At 39.3% G+C, this 19461-nt stretch overlaps 1 protein-coding gene across 1 annotated transcript in view; it reads right to left on the bottom strand.

Moving 5' to 3' along the window:
- Positions 1–19461, bottom strand: part of LOC124613998 (ferrochelatase, mitochondrial) — a 67782-nt gene that overhangs the window by 42239 nt on the left and 6082 nt on the right. The window contains exons 2-4 of the mRNA XM_047142797.1: positions 19216–19423; positions 2808–2910; positions 2313–2431 (exon numbers count right to left, since the gene is read on the bottom strand). Of these exons, the coding sequence (XP_046998753.1) occupies positions 2313–2431; positions 2808–2910; positions 19216–19423 (430 nt within the window). The remainder of the gene's footprint in view (positions 1–2312; positions 2432–2807; positions 2911–19215; positions 19424–19461) is intronic.

The following is a 19461-nucleotide window of genomic DNA, read 5'->3' as shown; positions in this document are numbered from 1 at the left end:
GAAAATTATTTTGAACTATTAGTTCAGAAGCCCGTTTGAAGTGTAAATGCTTGTAAAAACATACTTGGCCTCTTAGCAACAAATAATTCTGTGCAAATAGAGAGCACTGTGATGGATACAGGGATTAGTGAGCATAACGTCACTGTAGCAAGACTGAATACTGTAACATTCAAATCCACCAAAATCTGACTATGTAAGCATAGACCAGATGTGGTTTATGTTCAAAGTAGTAGTATTGATGGCATTTGAGTTATACATACCAAATAAATCAATGAGGGATGGTACTGACCCTCCCATGGTACACAAAACAGGGCAGAACACTGATGCAAAAGCAATGATAAAAACATGCCAAATTTAAAAGAATACAAAACCCCAGGATTGGTGAAGTTTTACAGAAGGTTGCAAATTTAGTGTGAACTTTAGTGTGAGATGCTTTTAATTGTTTCCATAATGAAACTTTGTCTCGAATCTGGGAGAAAACCCAAAGAGTGTCTTGTCATATGTAAAGTACACAGCGACAAGATGCAATCAGTACTCAGTATAGACACTGTGTGATAGCAATGGCAATGTTACTGATGACATTGCCACTAACGGTTTCCCAAAATTCCTTCGTCAAAGATGAACTAAATAGTCCAGAAATCAAATTAAGAACAACTGCTAACATGAGTAACTTAGTTGTAGATATTCTCAGTGTAGTGAAGCAGCTTAAATCACGTAATAAAGGTAATGCCTCCTGTCCAGATTGTATACGAGTTAGGTTCCTTTCAGAGTACGCTGATACAACAGCTCCATACTTAGCAATGATACACAACCACACACTCATTAAAAGATCAATACCTGAAGACTGGAAAGCTGCACAGGTCACATCAATACTCAAGAAAGTAAATAAAAGTAATCTGCTGAGTTAAAGATCCTTACCATTTGAATCGATCTGCAGTAGGATTTTAGAACATATACAATGTTCGAACTTCACAAATTACCTTAAAGGAAATGATTTATTGACAAACAGCCAACATGGATTCATAAAATATTGTTCTTGTGAAACACAACTAGCTATTTATTTCTCGTGGAGTATTGAGTGCTATCAATTGGCGATGTCAAACTGATACCATAGTTTTCAGTTTCCAGAAAATTTGTGACAGTATGCATCATAAGCAAGTTCCAATCAAATTGTGTGCCTGTGGAGTACTGTATCAGTTGTGTCATTGGATTTGTGATTTCCTATCAGAAAGGTCACAGTTCATAGCAACTGATGGAAAGTCATCACCTAAAACAGAAGTAAACCTGGCATTCCCCAAGGAAGCGTTATTGGCCCTCTGTTGTTCATGATCTGTATAAGTGATGTAGGAAACAATGTGAGCAGCCCTCTTAGATTGTTTGCAGATGATGCTGTCATTTGCTGCCTTGTCAGCTGACCAAAACCACATGCAAAATGGTATAGACAAGATATGTGTGTAGTGCGAAAAGTGGCAAGTGATTTTAAATAGTGAAAACTGTTAAATAATCCACATGAGTGCTAATAAAAATCTGCTAAATTCCAGCTACCAAGATAAATCACGCAAATATAAAGGCTGGGAATTCAACAAAATACTTAGCGATTGCAACGGCAAATAACATAAACTGGAATGATCACACAGATAATGTTGTGGGGAAACAGAACGAAAGACCATGATTTACTGGGAGAACATTGAAAAATACATCCAACTGGCTGAGGAAGTGAAGGACATGTGGTATCAGGATAAAGTTGACATTATACCAATTACACTATCAACTACAGGAGTCATACCACACAATATCCACCAGTACATCAACACAATACAGCTACATCCAAAGTATATATACAACTACAGAAATCTGTAATTATTGATACATATTCAATTACCCGAAAGTTCCTAAATGCAATGTAACATATACCGTACAGTTAAAAGGAAGTCACGCATGATCAAGGTCCGTGTCACTTTCCATTTTTAACCAGACATAATGTCTGAGAAAGGAAAGAATAATAATAATAACAGCAATAATAGAAAATTACAAAAAATGATGAAAGGCAGTTGCAGATGAATGATGTGTCAAATTTAAAAAACTGGAAAAATTTACAACTTTTTAAGTTTCAATTCTTTTTATAGTATTAGTACATCTATATGTGTGTGTTGAAACACATAGACAGACAGACTCTTTTCAAGTGTGCCTACATATCCACCATTTATCTTCTGTGAGTCATTTCCTGTACTCAATTTTTACTGTTTCTTACATCAGCCAGTAAAAATTTATTTTCTGAGAAAATGATGTTTCACTTGTAACACTGGACTTACTTTTCTATTTTTTCCAGAGTTTCTTCTGTGAGAGGGTTAGCATATCGGAAGGCAATATAATGTTTGTGCGGAGCAGTTTCTGGTGACACACGATCAAGTTTCTTACATAATAAATTTCCCTGAAATAAAATGAAGCAGTTTTAACAAAGTCATCATGCATTTTTAAATAAAATCATTATATGCTAGAGGAAATAAATAATTTATTATGTAATACAATTATTAATTTCTCTGCAAACAATTGCTGAAAACTACAAGATACACACAAAAATTACAACTATGCAACATGTCATTATTGCATTGGGTGGCAAGTGTGTCAAAAAAGTATGAGCATACTGATCTTTGCCATGTCACAAATGGCACCCATATTGAGAACCTGTAATTCCAGTTAAAAACTAATAGAGATACTCTAACACTGATAGGTCTCTATTTTCTGTATATCTTATAGATTGCATGTCATCATCTTCTAAAAAACCGGAGGTTAAGGGTTTTCATTACCTGCAGATCTGTCCATTTTAGAATTGGAGAGCCACCACCTATTTCAGTGTATTTCTTCTGCACTTCAGGCGTTCTTCTTTTGGCAATGTATGGACCTAATGTTCTGGTAAAATAAATCACCATTAAATTCTTCAATAAAACAATACAGAACAAATTTAACCCCATAATATCTACAATTTGTCTTATTTATATATATTTCTCACAAGCTAGTATCCATTGCATTTCGAATTTCTTATTTTATTGGGTTACCCCAAAGTGGGTTGGAAAATAAAGGCAAATTTAGGAATATAACTTCTTATATATAACAAGAGGAGACCAATTACAAGATGGGAGCAAAGATAATCATAGTTTATTGTTATCTTGGGCATTACTGAAACAGGCCCAATTAATTAATTTTGTTACTGGATTTTGTTAGTTATTAATTTCTAACTATATAACAAATTCTGGGGAAGCTCCTTGAATTAAACGATTATAAAAAGACTTTCATCTTAGAGAAGAGAGTATACATGTTTGAATTAAAATGCAATGAAAAAATATTATATCATACATTATCAAATAGAACTACCAACGAGATCTGTATTAATTTAGAAAACAAAGCATATGGAGCCAAATAAATAAACATATGGATGATGAAGTGTAGTGCTTCCAGTTTTATATGGCAGTTTCCACTTTCTGAAAAAACAAAAACCATTATGTTACTTTGTTAAACAAATAAATTTCTTTTAAATGAATTATGAAATGAACCAGTTCAGACACATCAATGGCTATTAACTGCACAAACTGTGATGGCTAATGGTGTATGATGATGGTGATGATGATGATGATGATGATGATGATTATGATGATGATCATGATGATAGGAAATAATTTACTTTACATTGTCATCTTTAGTGCACTTACCAAAATAATGAGTTGATAAAAATGATTGTACATTAAAAATTATCACTATAACAAATATTAAACACCTTTCAATTTACAGAACATGTTAACAGATAAAAATACGAAACACTACTGCACATAGGTTAATAAACTAAAAATGGATAATACAGCCACTCTCCAACAAACAGAACATCAAACCTGGAAATTTAGACTGCAATACAAATACCACACAGAACGACTGGGTTCTCCATCATTATCCTCCCCCTTCTCACTCCCCTGATTATAATGGAACTACTTTACTGTGTTTTTCTCTATGAGGGAAAACTTCAATATCATCAACTCACTCTTATTTTTCTATGCAATTTTTAAATATTTTTACAGTCAGTTCTCAAGTAGAATAAGTCCCCCACCCCACACACACACACACACACACACACACACACACACACACACACCATTTTCTATGGCCAGATATCATTTCTACATGACTTATTACTACAGTCAGTTATCTCACTGATTTTCTGGAGATAAAAACAACCAGGTTTGGAAGCTTTCTGTTTATTTTAATGATTACTGAGTCTTCTTCATCAGTCTATTACATGCTTGATTAGTCAGTGCGAGACTATCAATTAACAATTCGAATAGGAGATGCTGTAGAAAAGACATTGCATGATGTAAACTCTGAGAGCGTGGTTGACTGCCATGCAGGTGACCTGTTTCAGTTCTGGTCACTACCAGGGGCTTTCCGTGGTGGGAGTATTGGAATGGGATCTACTCAGCATCATGATACCAACTGAGCTGAAGAGTAGTTGAATAAGGAGGAGTCGCATCCCACATCTGCTGATCCAATACCAGGAGGGAGAGTGGTGTGATGATTCACACCATTTCATACTGCATCCAGACGATGCCATTGGCTGACGATGACACAGCGGTCAGTCAGGCCCAATTGGGCCATCTGTGGTCAGAACAGTAGTGGTGTGTGTGTGTGTGTGTGTGTGTGTGTGTGTGTGTGTGTGTGTGTGTGTGTGTGTGTTTCCCAAGATGAAGCAACAAAGATATTACTTTTTCCCATATAAATCTCACATAATTATCATGGCTAATGAAATGAGAGAAATTTAGGCTTACCTGAGGTGCACTGTCAGTTGTCCCTGAGTAAAAAAAACTGTAAGACCGGCCAGAACAATACTTGTACACTACAGTGGCTGCAGTGTACTTATATATATATATGTGTGTGAATATAATAGAGGGAAACATTACACGTGGGAAAAATATATCTAAAAACAAAGGTGATGAGACTTACCAAACAAAAGCACTGGCGGGTCGATAGACACACAAACATACACACAAAATTCAAGCTTTCGCAACAAACGGTTGCTTCATCAGGAAAGAGGGAAGGAGAGGGAAAGTTGAAAGGATGTGGGTTTTAAGGGAGAGGGTAAGGAGTCATTCCAATCCCGGGAGCACACTCGCGCACACACACACATATCCATCCGCACATACACAGACACAAGCAGACATTTGTAAAGGCAAAGAGTTTGGGCAGAGATGTCAGTCGAGGTGGAAGTAAAGAGGCAAAGATGTTGTTGAAAGACAGGTGAGGTATGAGTGGCGGCAACTTGAAATTAGCGGAGGTTGAGGCCTGGCGGATAAAGAGAAGAGAGGATATACTGAAGGGAAAGTTCCCATCTCCGGAGTTCTGACAGGTTGGTGTTAGTGGGAAGTATCCAGATAACCCAGACGGTGTAACACTGTGCCAAGATGTGCTGGCCGTGCACCAAGGCATGTTTAGCCACAGGGTGATCCTCATTACCAACAAACACTGTCTGCCTGTGTCCATTCATGCGAATGGACAGTTTGTTGCTGGTCATTCCCACATAGAAAGCTTCACAGTGTAGGCAGGTCAGTTGGTAACTCACGTGGGTGCTTTCACACGTGGCTCTGCCTTTGATCGTGTACACCTTCCGGGTTACAGGACTGGAGTAGGTGGTGGTGGGAGGATGCATGGGACAGGTTTTACACTGGGGGCAGTTACAAGGGTAGGAGCTAGAGGGTAGGGAAGGTGGTTTGGGGATTTCATAGGGATGAACTAAGAGGTTACGAAGGTTGGGTGGAAGGCGGAAAGACACTCTTGGTGGAGTGGGGAGGATTTCATGAAGGATGGATCTCATTTCAGGGCAGGATTTGAGGAAGTCATATCCCCGCTGGAGAGTCACATACAGAGTCTGATCCAGTCCCGGAAAGTATCCTGTCACAAGTGGGGCACTTTTGGGGTTCTTCTGTGGGAGGTTCTGGGTTTGAAGGGATGAGGAAGTGGCTGTGGTTATTTGCTTCTGTACCAGGTCGGGAGGGTAGCTGCGGGATGCGAAAGCTGTTTTCAGGTTGTTGGTGTAATGGTTCAGAGATTTCGGACTGGAGCAGATTCGTTTGCCACGAAGACCTAGGTTGTAGGGAAGGGACCGTTTGATGTGGAATGGGTGGCAGCTGTCATAATGGAGGTACTGTTGCTTGTTGGCGGGTTTGATGTGGATGGACACGTGAAGCTGGCCATTGGACAGATGGAGGTCAACGTCAAGGAAAGTGGCATGGGATTTAGAGTAGGACCAGGTGAATCCGATGGAACCAAAGGAGAGGAAATTCTGGAGTTCTTCTTCACTGTGAGTCCAGATCATGAAGACGTCATCAATAAATCTGTACCAAACTTTGGATTTGCAGGCCTGGGTAACCAAGAAGGCTTCCTCTAAGCGACCCATGAACAGGTTGGCGTACAAGGGGGCCATCCTGGTACCCATGCCTGTTCCCTTTAATTGTTGGTATGTCTGGCCTTCAAAAGTGAAGAAGTTGTGGGTCAGGATGAAGCTGGCTAAGGTAATGAGGAAAGAGGTTTTAGGTAGGGTGGCAGGTGATCGACGTGAAAGGAAGTGCTCCATTGCAGCGAGGCCCTGGACGTGCTTCAACCCATTACATGCAGTCTCCCATCCTTCATCAAAGACACCAACCACTTTCTCAAACGCCTGGAATATTTACCCAGTCTATTACCCCCGGAAACCATCCTTGTAACCATTGACACACTTCCTTATACACAAATATGCCGCATGTCCAGGGCCTCGCTGTGATGGAGCACTTCCTTTCACGCCGATCACCTGCCACCCTACCTAAAACCTCTTTCCTCATTACCTTAGCCAGCTTCATCCTGACCCACAACTTCTTCACTTTTGAAGGCCAGACATACCAACAATTAAAGGGAACAGCCATGGGTACCAGGATGGCCCCCTCGTACGCCAACCTATTCATGGGTCGCTTACCCAGGCCTGCAAACCCAAAGTTTGTTACAGATTTATTGATGACATCTACATGATCTGGACTCACAGTGAAGAAGAACTCCAGAATTTCCTCTCCAACCTCAACTCCTTTGGTTCCATCAGATTCACCTGGTCCTACTCTAAATCCCATGCCACTTTCCTTGACGTTGACCTCCATCTGTCCAATGGCCAGCTTCACACATCCGTCCACATCAAACCCACCAACAAGCAACAGTACCTCCATTATGACAGCTGCCACCCATTCCAAATCAAACGGTCCCTTCCCTACAGCCTAGGTCTTCACGGCAAATGAATCTGCTCCAGTCCAGAATCCCTGAACCATTACACCAACAACCTGAAAACAGCTTTCGCATCCCGCAACTACCCTCCTGATCTGGTACAGAAGCAAATAACCACAGCCACTTCCTCATCCCTTCAAACCCAGAACCTCCCACAGAAGAACCCCAAAAGTGCCCCACTTGTGACAGGATACTTTCCGGGACTGGATCAGACTCTGAATGTGGCTCTCCAGCAGGGATATGACTTCCTCAAATCCTGCCCTGAAATGAGATCCATCCTTCATGAAATCCTCCCCACTCCACCAAGAGTGTCTTTCTGCCATCCACCTAACCTTCGTAACCTCTTAGTTCATCCCTATGAAATCCCCAAACCACCTTCCCTACCCTCTAGCTCCTACCCTTGTAACCGCCCCCGGTGTAAAACCTGTCCCATGCACCCTCCCACCACCACCTACTCCAGTCCTGTAACCCGAAAGGTGTACACGATCAAAGGCAGAGCCACGTGTGAAAGCACCCACGTGAGTTACCAACTGACCTGCCTACACTGTGAAGCTTTCTATGTGGGAATGACCAGCAACAAACTGTCCATTCGCATGAATGGACACAGGCAGACAGTGTTTGTTGGTAATGAGGATCACCCTGTGGCTAAACATGCCTTGGTGCACGGCCAGCACATCTTGGCACAGTGTTACACCGTCTGGGTTATCTGGATACTTCCCACCAACACCAACCTATCCGAACTCCGGAGATGGGAACTTGCTCTTCAATATATCCCTCTTCCCGTTACTCACCAGGCATCAATCTCCGCTAATTTCAAGTTGCCGCCACTCATACCTCACCTGTCATTCAACATCATCTTTGCCTCTTCACTTCCACTTCGACTGACATCTCTGCCCAAACTCTTTGTCTCTAAATATGTCTGCTTGTGTCTGTATATGTGTGGATGGATATGTGTGTGTGTGCGCGAGTGTATACCTGTCCTTTTTTCCCCCTAAGGTAAGTCTTTCCGCTCCCGGGATTGGAATGACTCCTTACCCTCTCCCTTAAAATCCACATCCTTTTGTCTTTCCCTCTCCTTCCCTCTTTCCTGATGAGGCAACAGTTTGTTGCGAAAGCCTGAATTTTGTGTGTGTGTGTGTGTTTGTGTTGGTTTGTGTGTCTATCGACCTGCCAGCGCTTTCGTTCGGTAAGTCACATCATCTTTGTTTTTTTTATATATATATATATATATATATATATATATATATATATATATATATATATATATATATATATATATATATATATATATATATATATATATATATATATATATATGTATATGTGTGTGTGTGCGTGTGTGTGTGTGTGTGTGTGTGTGTATTCTTACTGACAATGCTCGTCTTGTAATTGCCTTGTAAGCTCTTGTCCATATCTGTTTCACATAGCTGTAAAGGTTATGCGATGCTGAGAAGTAATTATGTCTCTTCTACATTTTAAATTACTGGAATCTGTCTGTGAGTGGATCAGTTGGCTATTGGAAGGGAGATTTTTTTTCCCTTCTGGTACACCTCTTTATCAAATTTTAAAAGCCACTATGAAAAAATATTTCCCACCATCAAAGTCTTTTCATTAACACAATAATATGCTAAATGTAAATGCAAGCATCGGTCAACTGGTGTGTTCCGTTTATACAATAAGATCACAAGAAACAAAAATTAGAAAGTTTGGATTTATTTAATGGTCTTTTTTTTTTCTTTTGTGAAAAGTCTTGGGGAGACTGCTTATAATCAAGGGTCAAATTATATGGCTGTCCATCATATTTGTTTTCATTGGTGCAGTTATATGTTTAGCATTATTGCCTCTGGTACATCAATCCCTCTGAAGGACAGTGTCTTTATCTGGTGAAAATTGGTCATAGATGGGATAGTGATTTTCTACCACTGCTGTCAAGGACTTTTACCACCATGGTGCATTTTCTTAGCAGTTACAATACGATAAACTTTTAACCTTAATATTTAACCAGTAGGCATGCTAGTTTTCAAATCATTAACACCAAGTATGTTAGCATATTCTATATGCCAGATGTGAACAACAGATTGTAGGAATATGTCATGCATTCCTGAAAGTACTTTAGTTTTGCTGCATTAATATGATTTAAAAAAAAAAAATTAGTATGATTTATGCTGAGATAAACGAATTTTATTGCTGATGAAGACTTTATGGCAAAGCCAGCAACTGCTGCACTGAGATTTCTGTGAAGTATTATATAAGACTGGAACTGTAGTCCCTACTGAAAAGAAACGGCTCGCCGAGATTCTGTAGCAGCGTTCCTATCATACTGTTTCATTTTTATTCACTTTTGACATATATTTTTTAACTTTCATATTACTATTTAGCCCAAAATGAAGAAATGCTCTTCAAGTCATCAAACTTCCAGCACTAACTCAAAATGCTCTGTAAATGGAGTTTTTTTTTCCTTGCTGCAGAGAGAAAGTAATTACTGTTTTTATCTCTGTATCAGTGGACTACGCCAACGACCTTGCCACAGTGGTAACACTGGTTCCCGTCAAATCACCGAAGTTAAGCGCTGTCAGGCTGGGCTAGCACTTGGATGGGTGAGCATCCGGTCTGCCGAGTGCTGTTGGCAAGCAGGGTGCACTCAGCCCTTGTGAGGCAAACTGAGGAGCTACTTACAATGGCTGGGAGAGTGGAATGCTGACCACATGTCCCTCCATATCCGCATTCAGTGACACCCCTGGGCTGAGAGAATGACACAATGGCTGGTCGGTACCATTGAGCCTTCCAAAGCCTGTTCGGATGGAGTTTAGTGTAGTTTAGTATCAGTGGACTACACTTAGACTGTGGTGAAGGTTGTGTGGTTATGTAGAAGGGAGAAGGGTTGGTGGTGTGCAGTGTTTCACGAGTTTCAGTACTGGCTTGGTTTAATATTTGAACAATCAATGTGCATGTAACAGCTAGACTATCATGTGATCCATAAAATCAGGCTTGCATTTCACTAACACTGATTAACTATACATCAACATTAAGATAACTAAATGAACTAAAATGAAACAAATAGATCGATAGGATTGAAATCTATGAATATGGAATGACAACTGAAAATTTGTATCGGACTGGTGTTCCAATACAGATTTCCTGTTCATTGCAAGCAGTTGCCTATCTGAACATGCCTCCAGCTCGAAGTTTCACTGATGCTTCCACTTATGATTTCCAAACCTATGCAGTGGTGTAATTATTATGTGGCATGTATTGTAAACCACCTGAACAAGGTGTGGTGACAGCAGGGCCACCTATCAGAGATAACCTGGACCACAGAGGCTGCTGGGCATCTATAACATGAATCTGAGTAGATCTGGCCAAAAACAGCAAAGGCTATTGTTGTTGTTGTTGTTGTTGACATCCTTAGTCAAATAGTCAGTGGAAGTTTTATTGGGTGTATGAAGTTGGAGCCAAACTTGCAAATTTGGCGATGTGTAAGATAGCATGCATCTATGGTAATATGTGGGAATACTAAACACCTTTTTCCAAAGCTGTTTCACAGAGGAAGACCGCTCTGCAGTTCCTTCTCTAAATTCTTGCACGAACGAAAAAATGGCTGACATCGAAATAAGAGTCCAAGGAATAGAAAAGCAACTGAAATCACTCAACAGAGGAAAGTCCACTGGAACTGACGGGATGCCAATCCGATTCTACATAGAGTATGCGAAAGAACTTGCCCCCCTTCTAACAGCTGTGTACCGCAAGTCTCTAGAGGAACAGAAGGTTCCAAATGATTGGAAAAGAGCACAGGTAGTTCCAGTTTTCAAGACGGGTCATCGAGTAGATGCGCAAAACTATAGGCCTATATCTCTGACATCGATCTATTGTAGAATTTTAGAACATGTTTTTTGCTCACGTATCATATCATTTCTGGAAACCCAGAATCTTCTCTGTAGGAATCAACATGGATTCCGGAAACAGCAATTGTGTGAGACCCAACTCGCTTTATTTGTTCACGAGACCCACAAAATATTAGATACAGGCTCCCAGGTAGATGCCATTTTCCTTGACTTCTGGACGGCATTCGATACAGTTCTGCACTGTCGCCTGATAAACAAAGTAAGAGTCTATGGAACATCAGACCAACTGAGTGACTGGATTGAAGAGTTTTTAGCAAACAGAACACAGCATGTTGTTCTCAATGGAGAGACGTCTACATACGTTAAAGTAACCTCTGGCGTGCCACAGGGGAGTGTTATGGGACCATTGCTTTTCACAATATATATAAATGACCTAGTAGATAGTGTCGGAAGTTCCATGTGGCTTTTTGCAGATGATGCTGTAGTATACAGAGAAGTTGCAGCATTAGAAAATTGCAGCGAAATGCAGGAAGATCTACAGCGGATAGGCACTTGTTGCAGGGAGTGGCAACTGCCCCTTAACATAGACAAATGTAATGTATTGCGAATACATAGAAAGAAGGATCTTTTATTGTATGATTATACAGGGTGAGGCAGTGAAACGGCACGATTTTGTAAAACCACCAAAGATTTATTTACAAGTAAAATCATAATAGTTGAACATGGATCTCAAGTACAAGAGTGGAAATTAAAGATTTAACTTAAAAACAATCATTTTTTAAATATGGTGTCAGTGAGGTGTCGTCCTTGGTTTTGCACACATTGTCTAAGCATGAGATGAAATTGTCCCATGACGTTTCGTAGCATCTGTACTGGAATGTTGTTAATTTCCTGTCGAATTCGCTCCTTCAGGTCTTCTTTTGTTCTTGGTGGATTTTCCTGGAAGACTTTGCACTTGAGGTAGCCCAAAAGAAAAAAGTCTGGTGCCGTCAGATCTGGTGAATGGGCAGGCCAGGGGAAATCGCCATTCCTGCTGATTAGACGTCGTGGAAATGCAAGTCTGAGCAATTCCATTGAGACATTAGCAGTATGGCTTGTTGCACCATCTTGCTGGAAGAGTGTTTCAGCATCTGGATCATGTCGATCAATTCCAGGCAGACCAAAAATGGTCAACATGTCAGCATAACGTCCAGAGTTTACCGTCACTGTGTTGCCATCTTCATCTTCAAAAAAATAGGGCCCCACGATTCCACGAGATGACATTGCGCACCAGACTGTTACTTTTTCAGAATGGAGAGGTTTTTCATGAAGTTCGTGCGGGTTATCTGAGGACCAATATCTGAAGTTTTGCTTATTTACGTACCCACTAAGATGAAAGTGGGCTTCATCACTCATCCATAAGTTATGCACTCTTTCTTCATTTCGTTCAATAACGTTAAGCATTGACTGGCAAAAGCGTATACGGTTATTGTAGTCACTAGGTTTAAGGGCTTGCACTACCTGAATTTTGTATGGATGATAGTGAAGGTCACTCTTCAAAATCCATCTTACTGATCGATTGCTGAGACCAAGTTCTGCGCTGTGCCGTCTCGCGGATTTTCGCGGACTTCGTCCCAACGCTTCGTGCACACGATTAATGTTCTCGGGTGTCCGGATTGTTTTTGTGCTGCCGCCTCTTTTCTTTGTTGTGCTAGCAGTAGCTTCACAGGTTTTAACCCGAAGGAGAATGGCTTTCCTTGATGGCACGGGAGCCCGTGGCGGCAGGTTGAATTCACGACGAAAGGCGCGTTGAGCACCAACCACACTATCCGCGTTTTTGTAATATCCCTTTACGGCATATGCATGTTGCGCAATCGACCAACGCTCCATGGCTACTGAAACTTCCACCACTCTAGACGCCCAAGGTCACTTCCCCCACTCTCGCAACCCCCCTCCGCGCCCGACAACCACTATCGAAATCGTGCCGTTTCACTGCCTCACCCTGTATGATAGCGGAACAAACGCTGGTAGCAGTTACTTCTGTAAAATACGTGGTAGTATGCGTATGAAAAGATTTGAAGTGGAATGATCATATAAAATTAATTGTTGGTAAGGCGGGTGCCAGGTTGAGATTCATTGGGAGAGTCCTTCGAAAATGTAGTCCATCAACAAAGGAGGTGGCTTACAAAACACTCGTTCATCCTATACCTGAGTACTGATCATCAGTGTGGGATCCGTACCAAGTCGGGTTGACAGAGGAGGTAGAGAAGATCCAAGGGTTATTTGGTAAGCGTGATAGCGTTACAGAGATGTTTAGCAAACTCAAGTGGCAGACTCTGCAAGAGAGGCCTCCTGAGGAGATCACAAATGTAAAATTAGAGAGATTTGAGCACGTATAGAGGCTTTCTGGCAGTCGTTCTTCCCGTGAACCATATGCGACTGGAACAGGAAAGGGCGGTAATGCAGTGGCACGTAAAGTGCCCTCAGCCACACACCGTTGGGTGGCTTGCGGAGTATAAATGTAGATGTAGATGTAGAAGATATTAAAGGAGTATGGTTAACAGCATCTAGATATCATCATACTGGGAGATGTTTGATGATAGGAGGCAACATATGAAGAGGAAAAGTTTTTTTAAGGTGAAAAATGGAATAGATATGGTTTTTCTTTTATTTTTTATGACAAGTAAGCTTAATTTGGAAAGTGGCATGGTCACACGCATATTTTGACTAAACATCAGGCCAACAAGTGTACAAATTGTGGTAAATAAAGCTCCAGTGGTCCTGCAGAACTGATATAATTGTAGCTAGAAGAAATTATTTCATTTTGCACATTTTTGCATTTATAAGTTGTCATACCTACACTGAAGCAGGAATAATATTTAAATAAAAATAGGTCAAGCAACAACACCATTAAAAGTAAAAGTCAGATGCGAAATCATTTTAAATTACAAACTGAAGTCTGTATTTCTTTCTTTTTCTTTTTTTGTTTAAGAATAAAGGCAATTGTTTCTTTTATGCAACTGTCTATGCAATAATACGCCTGCAGCAGAGATATTGGTAGGGAGCTCACAGCATGTTAAGGAACTTATTAGTTCTACTGAATTTAAAAAAAAGTATAATCTTTTACCCAGGCAAAAAATATACAGTTGGTGATTTGTTTTTGAATAGTAAATAAGGGAACACATTGAACTAAGCATATTTCACAAAATAGATCGTACTGAATCCAAAACTTAGTGTGTCTCATAGTAAAAGTAACAATAAATATCTGAACACAAATGTAATCATCCCCGTCAGTGTATCAGATACCACAATACTGAAGACATACAGAACCAAAATTATTATCAGATCATGAAACATATTTACTTTTGTTGCCACAACTACTTGTAAGTAGTCAAACATAAAAGAAAAGTAAAATCTGGTATTTGATATGCCACCTTCCTTGCTATAAGTTAAAAATCTACCATTTCATTTGAATCATGGGGCATAATCAGTCCTATTTGCAGATTATTCCAGCATTGTTGTGAAGCCAAGCAAACAAGCATCGATAGATAAAACAGCAAATGACGTTTCTCTGAAAATTACCGATTGGTTCTCACAACCTGGCTAGCGTTAAAATCTGGGGAAAAAAACCTCCAATTTCTTATGTGTGCATATCGATGAAAACCATATAGAAGACCTGCTAAAAGGTTCAGTTTCTACTACTTTTTTCATAAGAATAATTACCAACTTTATGAATACAGAAGTCAGTACATTAATATGTTTAGTATACTTTCATTCACTAATGTCTTATGGGATAACACGCTAGGGTAACTCTTCACTTAGGCTAAAAGTATCCATTGCACAAAAGAAAGTAATTAGAATTATTTGTGAGATACACTTACAAACAACTTGCAGGAATCTCTTTAAGCAGATGGAAATATTAACCAAAACCTTACAGTATATTTATTCAGTTAAGAAATTCATTATCAACTATCCATCTGAGTTTGAGAATAACAGAGATATTCACAAGTATAACACTTGAAAGAAAAAGGAACTTGATTACCTTTTAATGAATATAGCCTTAGCACAGAAAGGGGTGATATAATGTAGGCAGCTGTCAAACTGTTTGACAATCTACAAAAGGAAATGAAATGTCTGCCAGATACCACCAGGGTTTTTAAAATTAAAGATGTTTCTCCTCAACAATTTCTTCCATACTAGGAGGAATACTTGAATAGAAATAATTAGTAATTTTTATTGAGTAGGCATGTAAATTACCACTGTGTTGGCATATAAATATTTCTTTGTTCATATGCATAAAAATATATGCATAAAAATATTTCCTAAGGAAGTAAATGTAGTTAACTCTTTAAACAACTGGGCATACTGAGAAGAGGTTTTGGAGTGAGCACCACATATATCCATATTACACATTCCTGTACAGCAAATAGGTTTTTTCTTTTTTTTCTTCAGTGATGTACTATCCTAGAACATGACATCATAAGGCATTAGTGAATGAAAATAGGAATGAAAGTCAACTTTTTGACATTTTCCTCTCCAAAAATCTGATACAATCTGTAATGCACAAGCTGCAGAGCTTAGATGTTTATGAAGATTTGTAGAATGCGCATTCCAGTTCAGGTTCTTATCTATATAAATACTTAATAATTTACAATAGTCTGTCTCATTTTTTGATTTATTCTTATTTATTCTTACACATTATTTCTAATAGTGTGATCATGCCTCATGCAGTACAGACTTACATGTATTGTGTTTTAGTTAACTACAGTCTATTTGCAGAGAACAAATTATTAATTTTCAAGAAAATTTTATTTACATTTTGAAGAGTAAATGCTTCTCCATTAGTTATGATTGTAGCACTCACATTGTGGACAAAGAAAATTATTTCTGCCTCTTGTATATATGATGGCAAATCATTTATAAGATTCATGAGTCGTTAAGCTGCTTGTGTGATAGTTTTCGCATTTATTTCTCATTTATGTCTTAGGGATTATGTAGATGATATTTTTCTGATAGTACGTCTACAGTCTAACTTGAATATGATCAAGTGGATTACAATTTAATAAATTGTTAAAGAATGTGATCTATTCCTTCTGCACCATAAAAGTCTGTCAAACTCTGATTCTAGCATCGGATCCCCTATGTCTTCCAAATCAACACCCAGTTCTTCCCCCACATAGAGACCCTCTGTGTGCCCTTTCCAGATAACCAAACTCTCTTCTGTGTTTAACAGTGGAATTCCTTTGCACTTTTAATTTGGCATTTTTACCTTAAATTTCACTGAAATTATTTTGACATTTCTATATGCTGAATCTGGCCTGATAATTGTTTCATTTTTGATTTATCCTGTAGTCATTTCCATTTAGGTTCTCTATAATTTCTGTAGATTTCATTTCTGAGTGACTTATATTGCTTTATTTCTTTCTTCTGGCGAATTTTTGTATTTCCTTTTTTTGCCAATCAAGTGAAATATTTCTTCCGTGACCCACAGTTTCTTTCAGTTACCTTCCTTGACCTGCACTTATCTATCCAACATCTGTGACTGTCCTTTTATGGGCTGTTAATTTCTCTTAAATTGAACTGTCAGCTATGTTTTTCATATCACAGCTTCTACAGCCTCAGAGAACTTCAGGCACAAACCAACATTCCTCAACCTGTCAGTAGCCCTCTTTACACACTGATGCTTCCTGACATGTGATTCTTTATCTGCTATTACCAGCTGATATACATAGCACAACTAAAGGAATCTTTTGCTTCTCCTATTCCTGCTACCAAGGCTGTATCCTCATCACCTAACCTACGATTCTCTCTCTCTCTCTCTCTCTCTCTCTCTCTCTCCCCCCCCCCCCCCCCCCCTCAATTGTTTGCTTCTGACTTTGGCATGCTGGCTGTTTATTCCTCATGATGAAAATAATACTATCACTGAACTGTTCACAATAACTCATTCTTTACCCTAACTTCCTATTCATAACAAATCTTAGACCTGTAATATAATTTTCTACTGCTGTTGATATTACCCTATATTCCTCTTCTTTTCTACTGCATCTAATTGTGGCCTTTTCACATTTGCTATCTTTCCTTCCATATTTAGGTTTCTAAAATTGCATGCTTCAATTCATAAAATGTTACCTCTTCATTGGTTTTCGAGTGTTGTTCATGATCATTTTTCCCTTGGCAATTCCATTCCAGAGATGTGAATGGGGAAACTATTCCAGAATTTGTTGCCAATGGACAGCACAAAATGACACTGTTTTCCAATTACATGTTGTATTTTCTGTTGTGGATCCCTATTGTGTACCTTTGATGCAGTGGTTTCAATTGCATTCTGCATCCTCATGGTGTTGATAATTGCTAATTTTTTCTTCCTTTGGGGACAGTTTTCTGCCTCGAGGGCAAGGATGTGCCAGGGGATACCAGTATGCTATCTCCCAATTACTGGCCACAGTTTTCTATTTGGGAGATGTATGGCTATATCTCAACTCCGTGTATTGGCCCTGATGAGCCATTCAGTACTGACTGGCTGTCATGACATCCTCTGCCAATGGCACCATTCAGATGTGGTATGGGGTTAGCCTACAGCTCTACTGACCTTTGTCAGCTTCCTTGACCTTGGGTCTGCCACTTATCACCCAAGAAGCTACTCAATTGGCACCTTGAGGTTGAGTACACATCATATCACTCCTTCCATCAAAGAAAATCTCTGGCAGTAACAGGAATGGAACCTGGCTTCTCCACATAGCAGTCCCATGACCACTTAGCTGTCGAGATGGACGGGATCTATCATGCATATTGTTTAAAAGGAGGGGTTAACTCAGCAGCAAAGTCTGACACAATTTGAAAGGGAGTCCACTTGATTTTGGGGTCTTGTTCAATTTCAGCAATTTCAACTGTTTCTTGATGCCACTGACAACAACATCTATATCATTCACATATGCAGTGGTATAAGAACCGATCTGAGAAGGTAGTCCTGGATCCTCCTTTAGAAATAAATATTTGAAAGTTGAGTTTAGTAATTCTGCTTTTGGCTTGCTACCCTCAGTTCATGTTTCTGTGTTGTGCACAAGTGTCTGAATGCCAACTTTGGTGCTGCTGACAGTCAATTTTTTTGGGGTTTTTAGACAGGTCTTTCAATAGGATTTTGTTATAGTATTCATTCACGACTTTGGGCATCACCTTTTGACAGCTAACCATGTTTCATTTAGCATTCTAACCAACTTTCATCTTCAAGAGTTTCTCTCATGTTTGAACTCATTAATCCAGCTGCAAATATTCACACACCAATTTGCATTTGACCCTACCTTACATACAAAATCATCATGCAGAAATGCTCTCATGTCAACCCCATTGCTACCTCACTATAACTGGTGCACAAAACTAAACAAGTGTATGGCTGGTGTCCCACCTAGTAGACCAAGCAAGGTGAAACTTGCATGTTTTACCAAGAACTGGTGTCACTGCCAAGCACATTTCTTGGAACTGAAACAGTCAACTGCAGCACAGGAGACTTCAAAAATGAATGACCTTTGCACAAATTTCAGTATTAGCATATTAACCGTAACCTGTACTGTTCCAGTTGTATGTTTTGATGGCTTATCTTACTTTACCCTCCTCCTCCCCTACAACTACTAATCATCATCTATGTGCATAGTTCCCACCCCCTTGCTGCTCTTTTTTTTACCAGCATTTTATTTTAACTGTTTATTTTATACAGAGATCAGGGAGAGTAATGACTGTATCATTGTTTAAGAATGTATTGTATTTTTCTTTGACACAATCTAGGGGAACAGAGCGAATATAATGTGTAAAAAAAACCAAAGACTTTCACTTAATACTTTGTCTACTTATTTGTCATGAATATTTTGCCTATCATTCTTATTCTGGAAGGCAGTGACTATCTTTAATGGGAGGGGTGAATCCTTCATCAACTTATGTGTTCCAGTAAATTTAAAGATGTAAAAGTAATTTAATTATGTAAAATTATTGAGGCTAACTTGGAACAAAAATCTCCATAGTAGAAGCACGCTCCACTTCAGACTATTCTAACCTAGGACAAAAAGCACATAATTTCCTGACAATTTTGCAGAACACAGAAATACACTTTCTTACTTACCCTTGTACAGGCAGTTGAATCATATCTCTATCTGTCATTATTCTAAGCAAATAGTCATGGACTTCATCTGTTGTCTTGGGACCACCCATGTTCAGCATAAGGATTGCTGTCTTTGGTGCAGTCACAGATTCTGACAAGGGTTGTGATGCTGCTTTTGTAGACAAATATTTCAGTTGTTTCATGTTATTAGTTACTGGAAGATGTCGACCTGACCACAAAGAATACCAGGAGGTAATGAAGCATAGT

Source organism: Schistocerca americana, chromosome 4 (assembly GCF_021461395.2).
Source record: "Schistocerca americana isolate TAMUIC-IGC-003095 chromosome 4, iqSchAmer2.1, whole genome shotgun sequence".
Lineage (NCBI taxonomy): Eukaryota > Metazoa > Arthropoda > Insecta > Orthoptera > Acrididae > Schistocerca > Schistocerca americana.
Note: the sequence above shows the minus strand (reverse complement) of the source record. Positions and strands in the feature narration are given on the sequence as shown.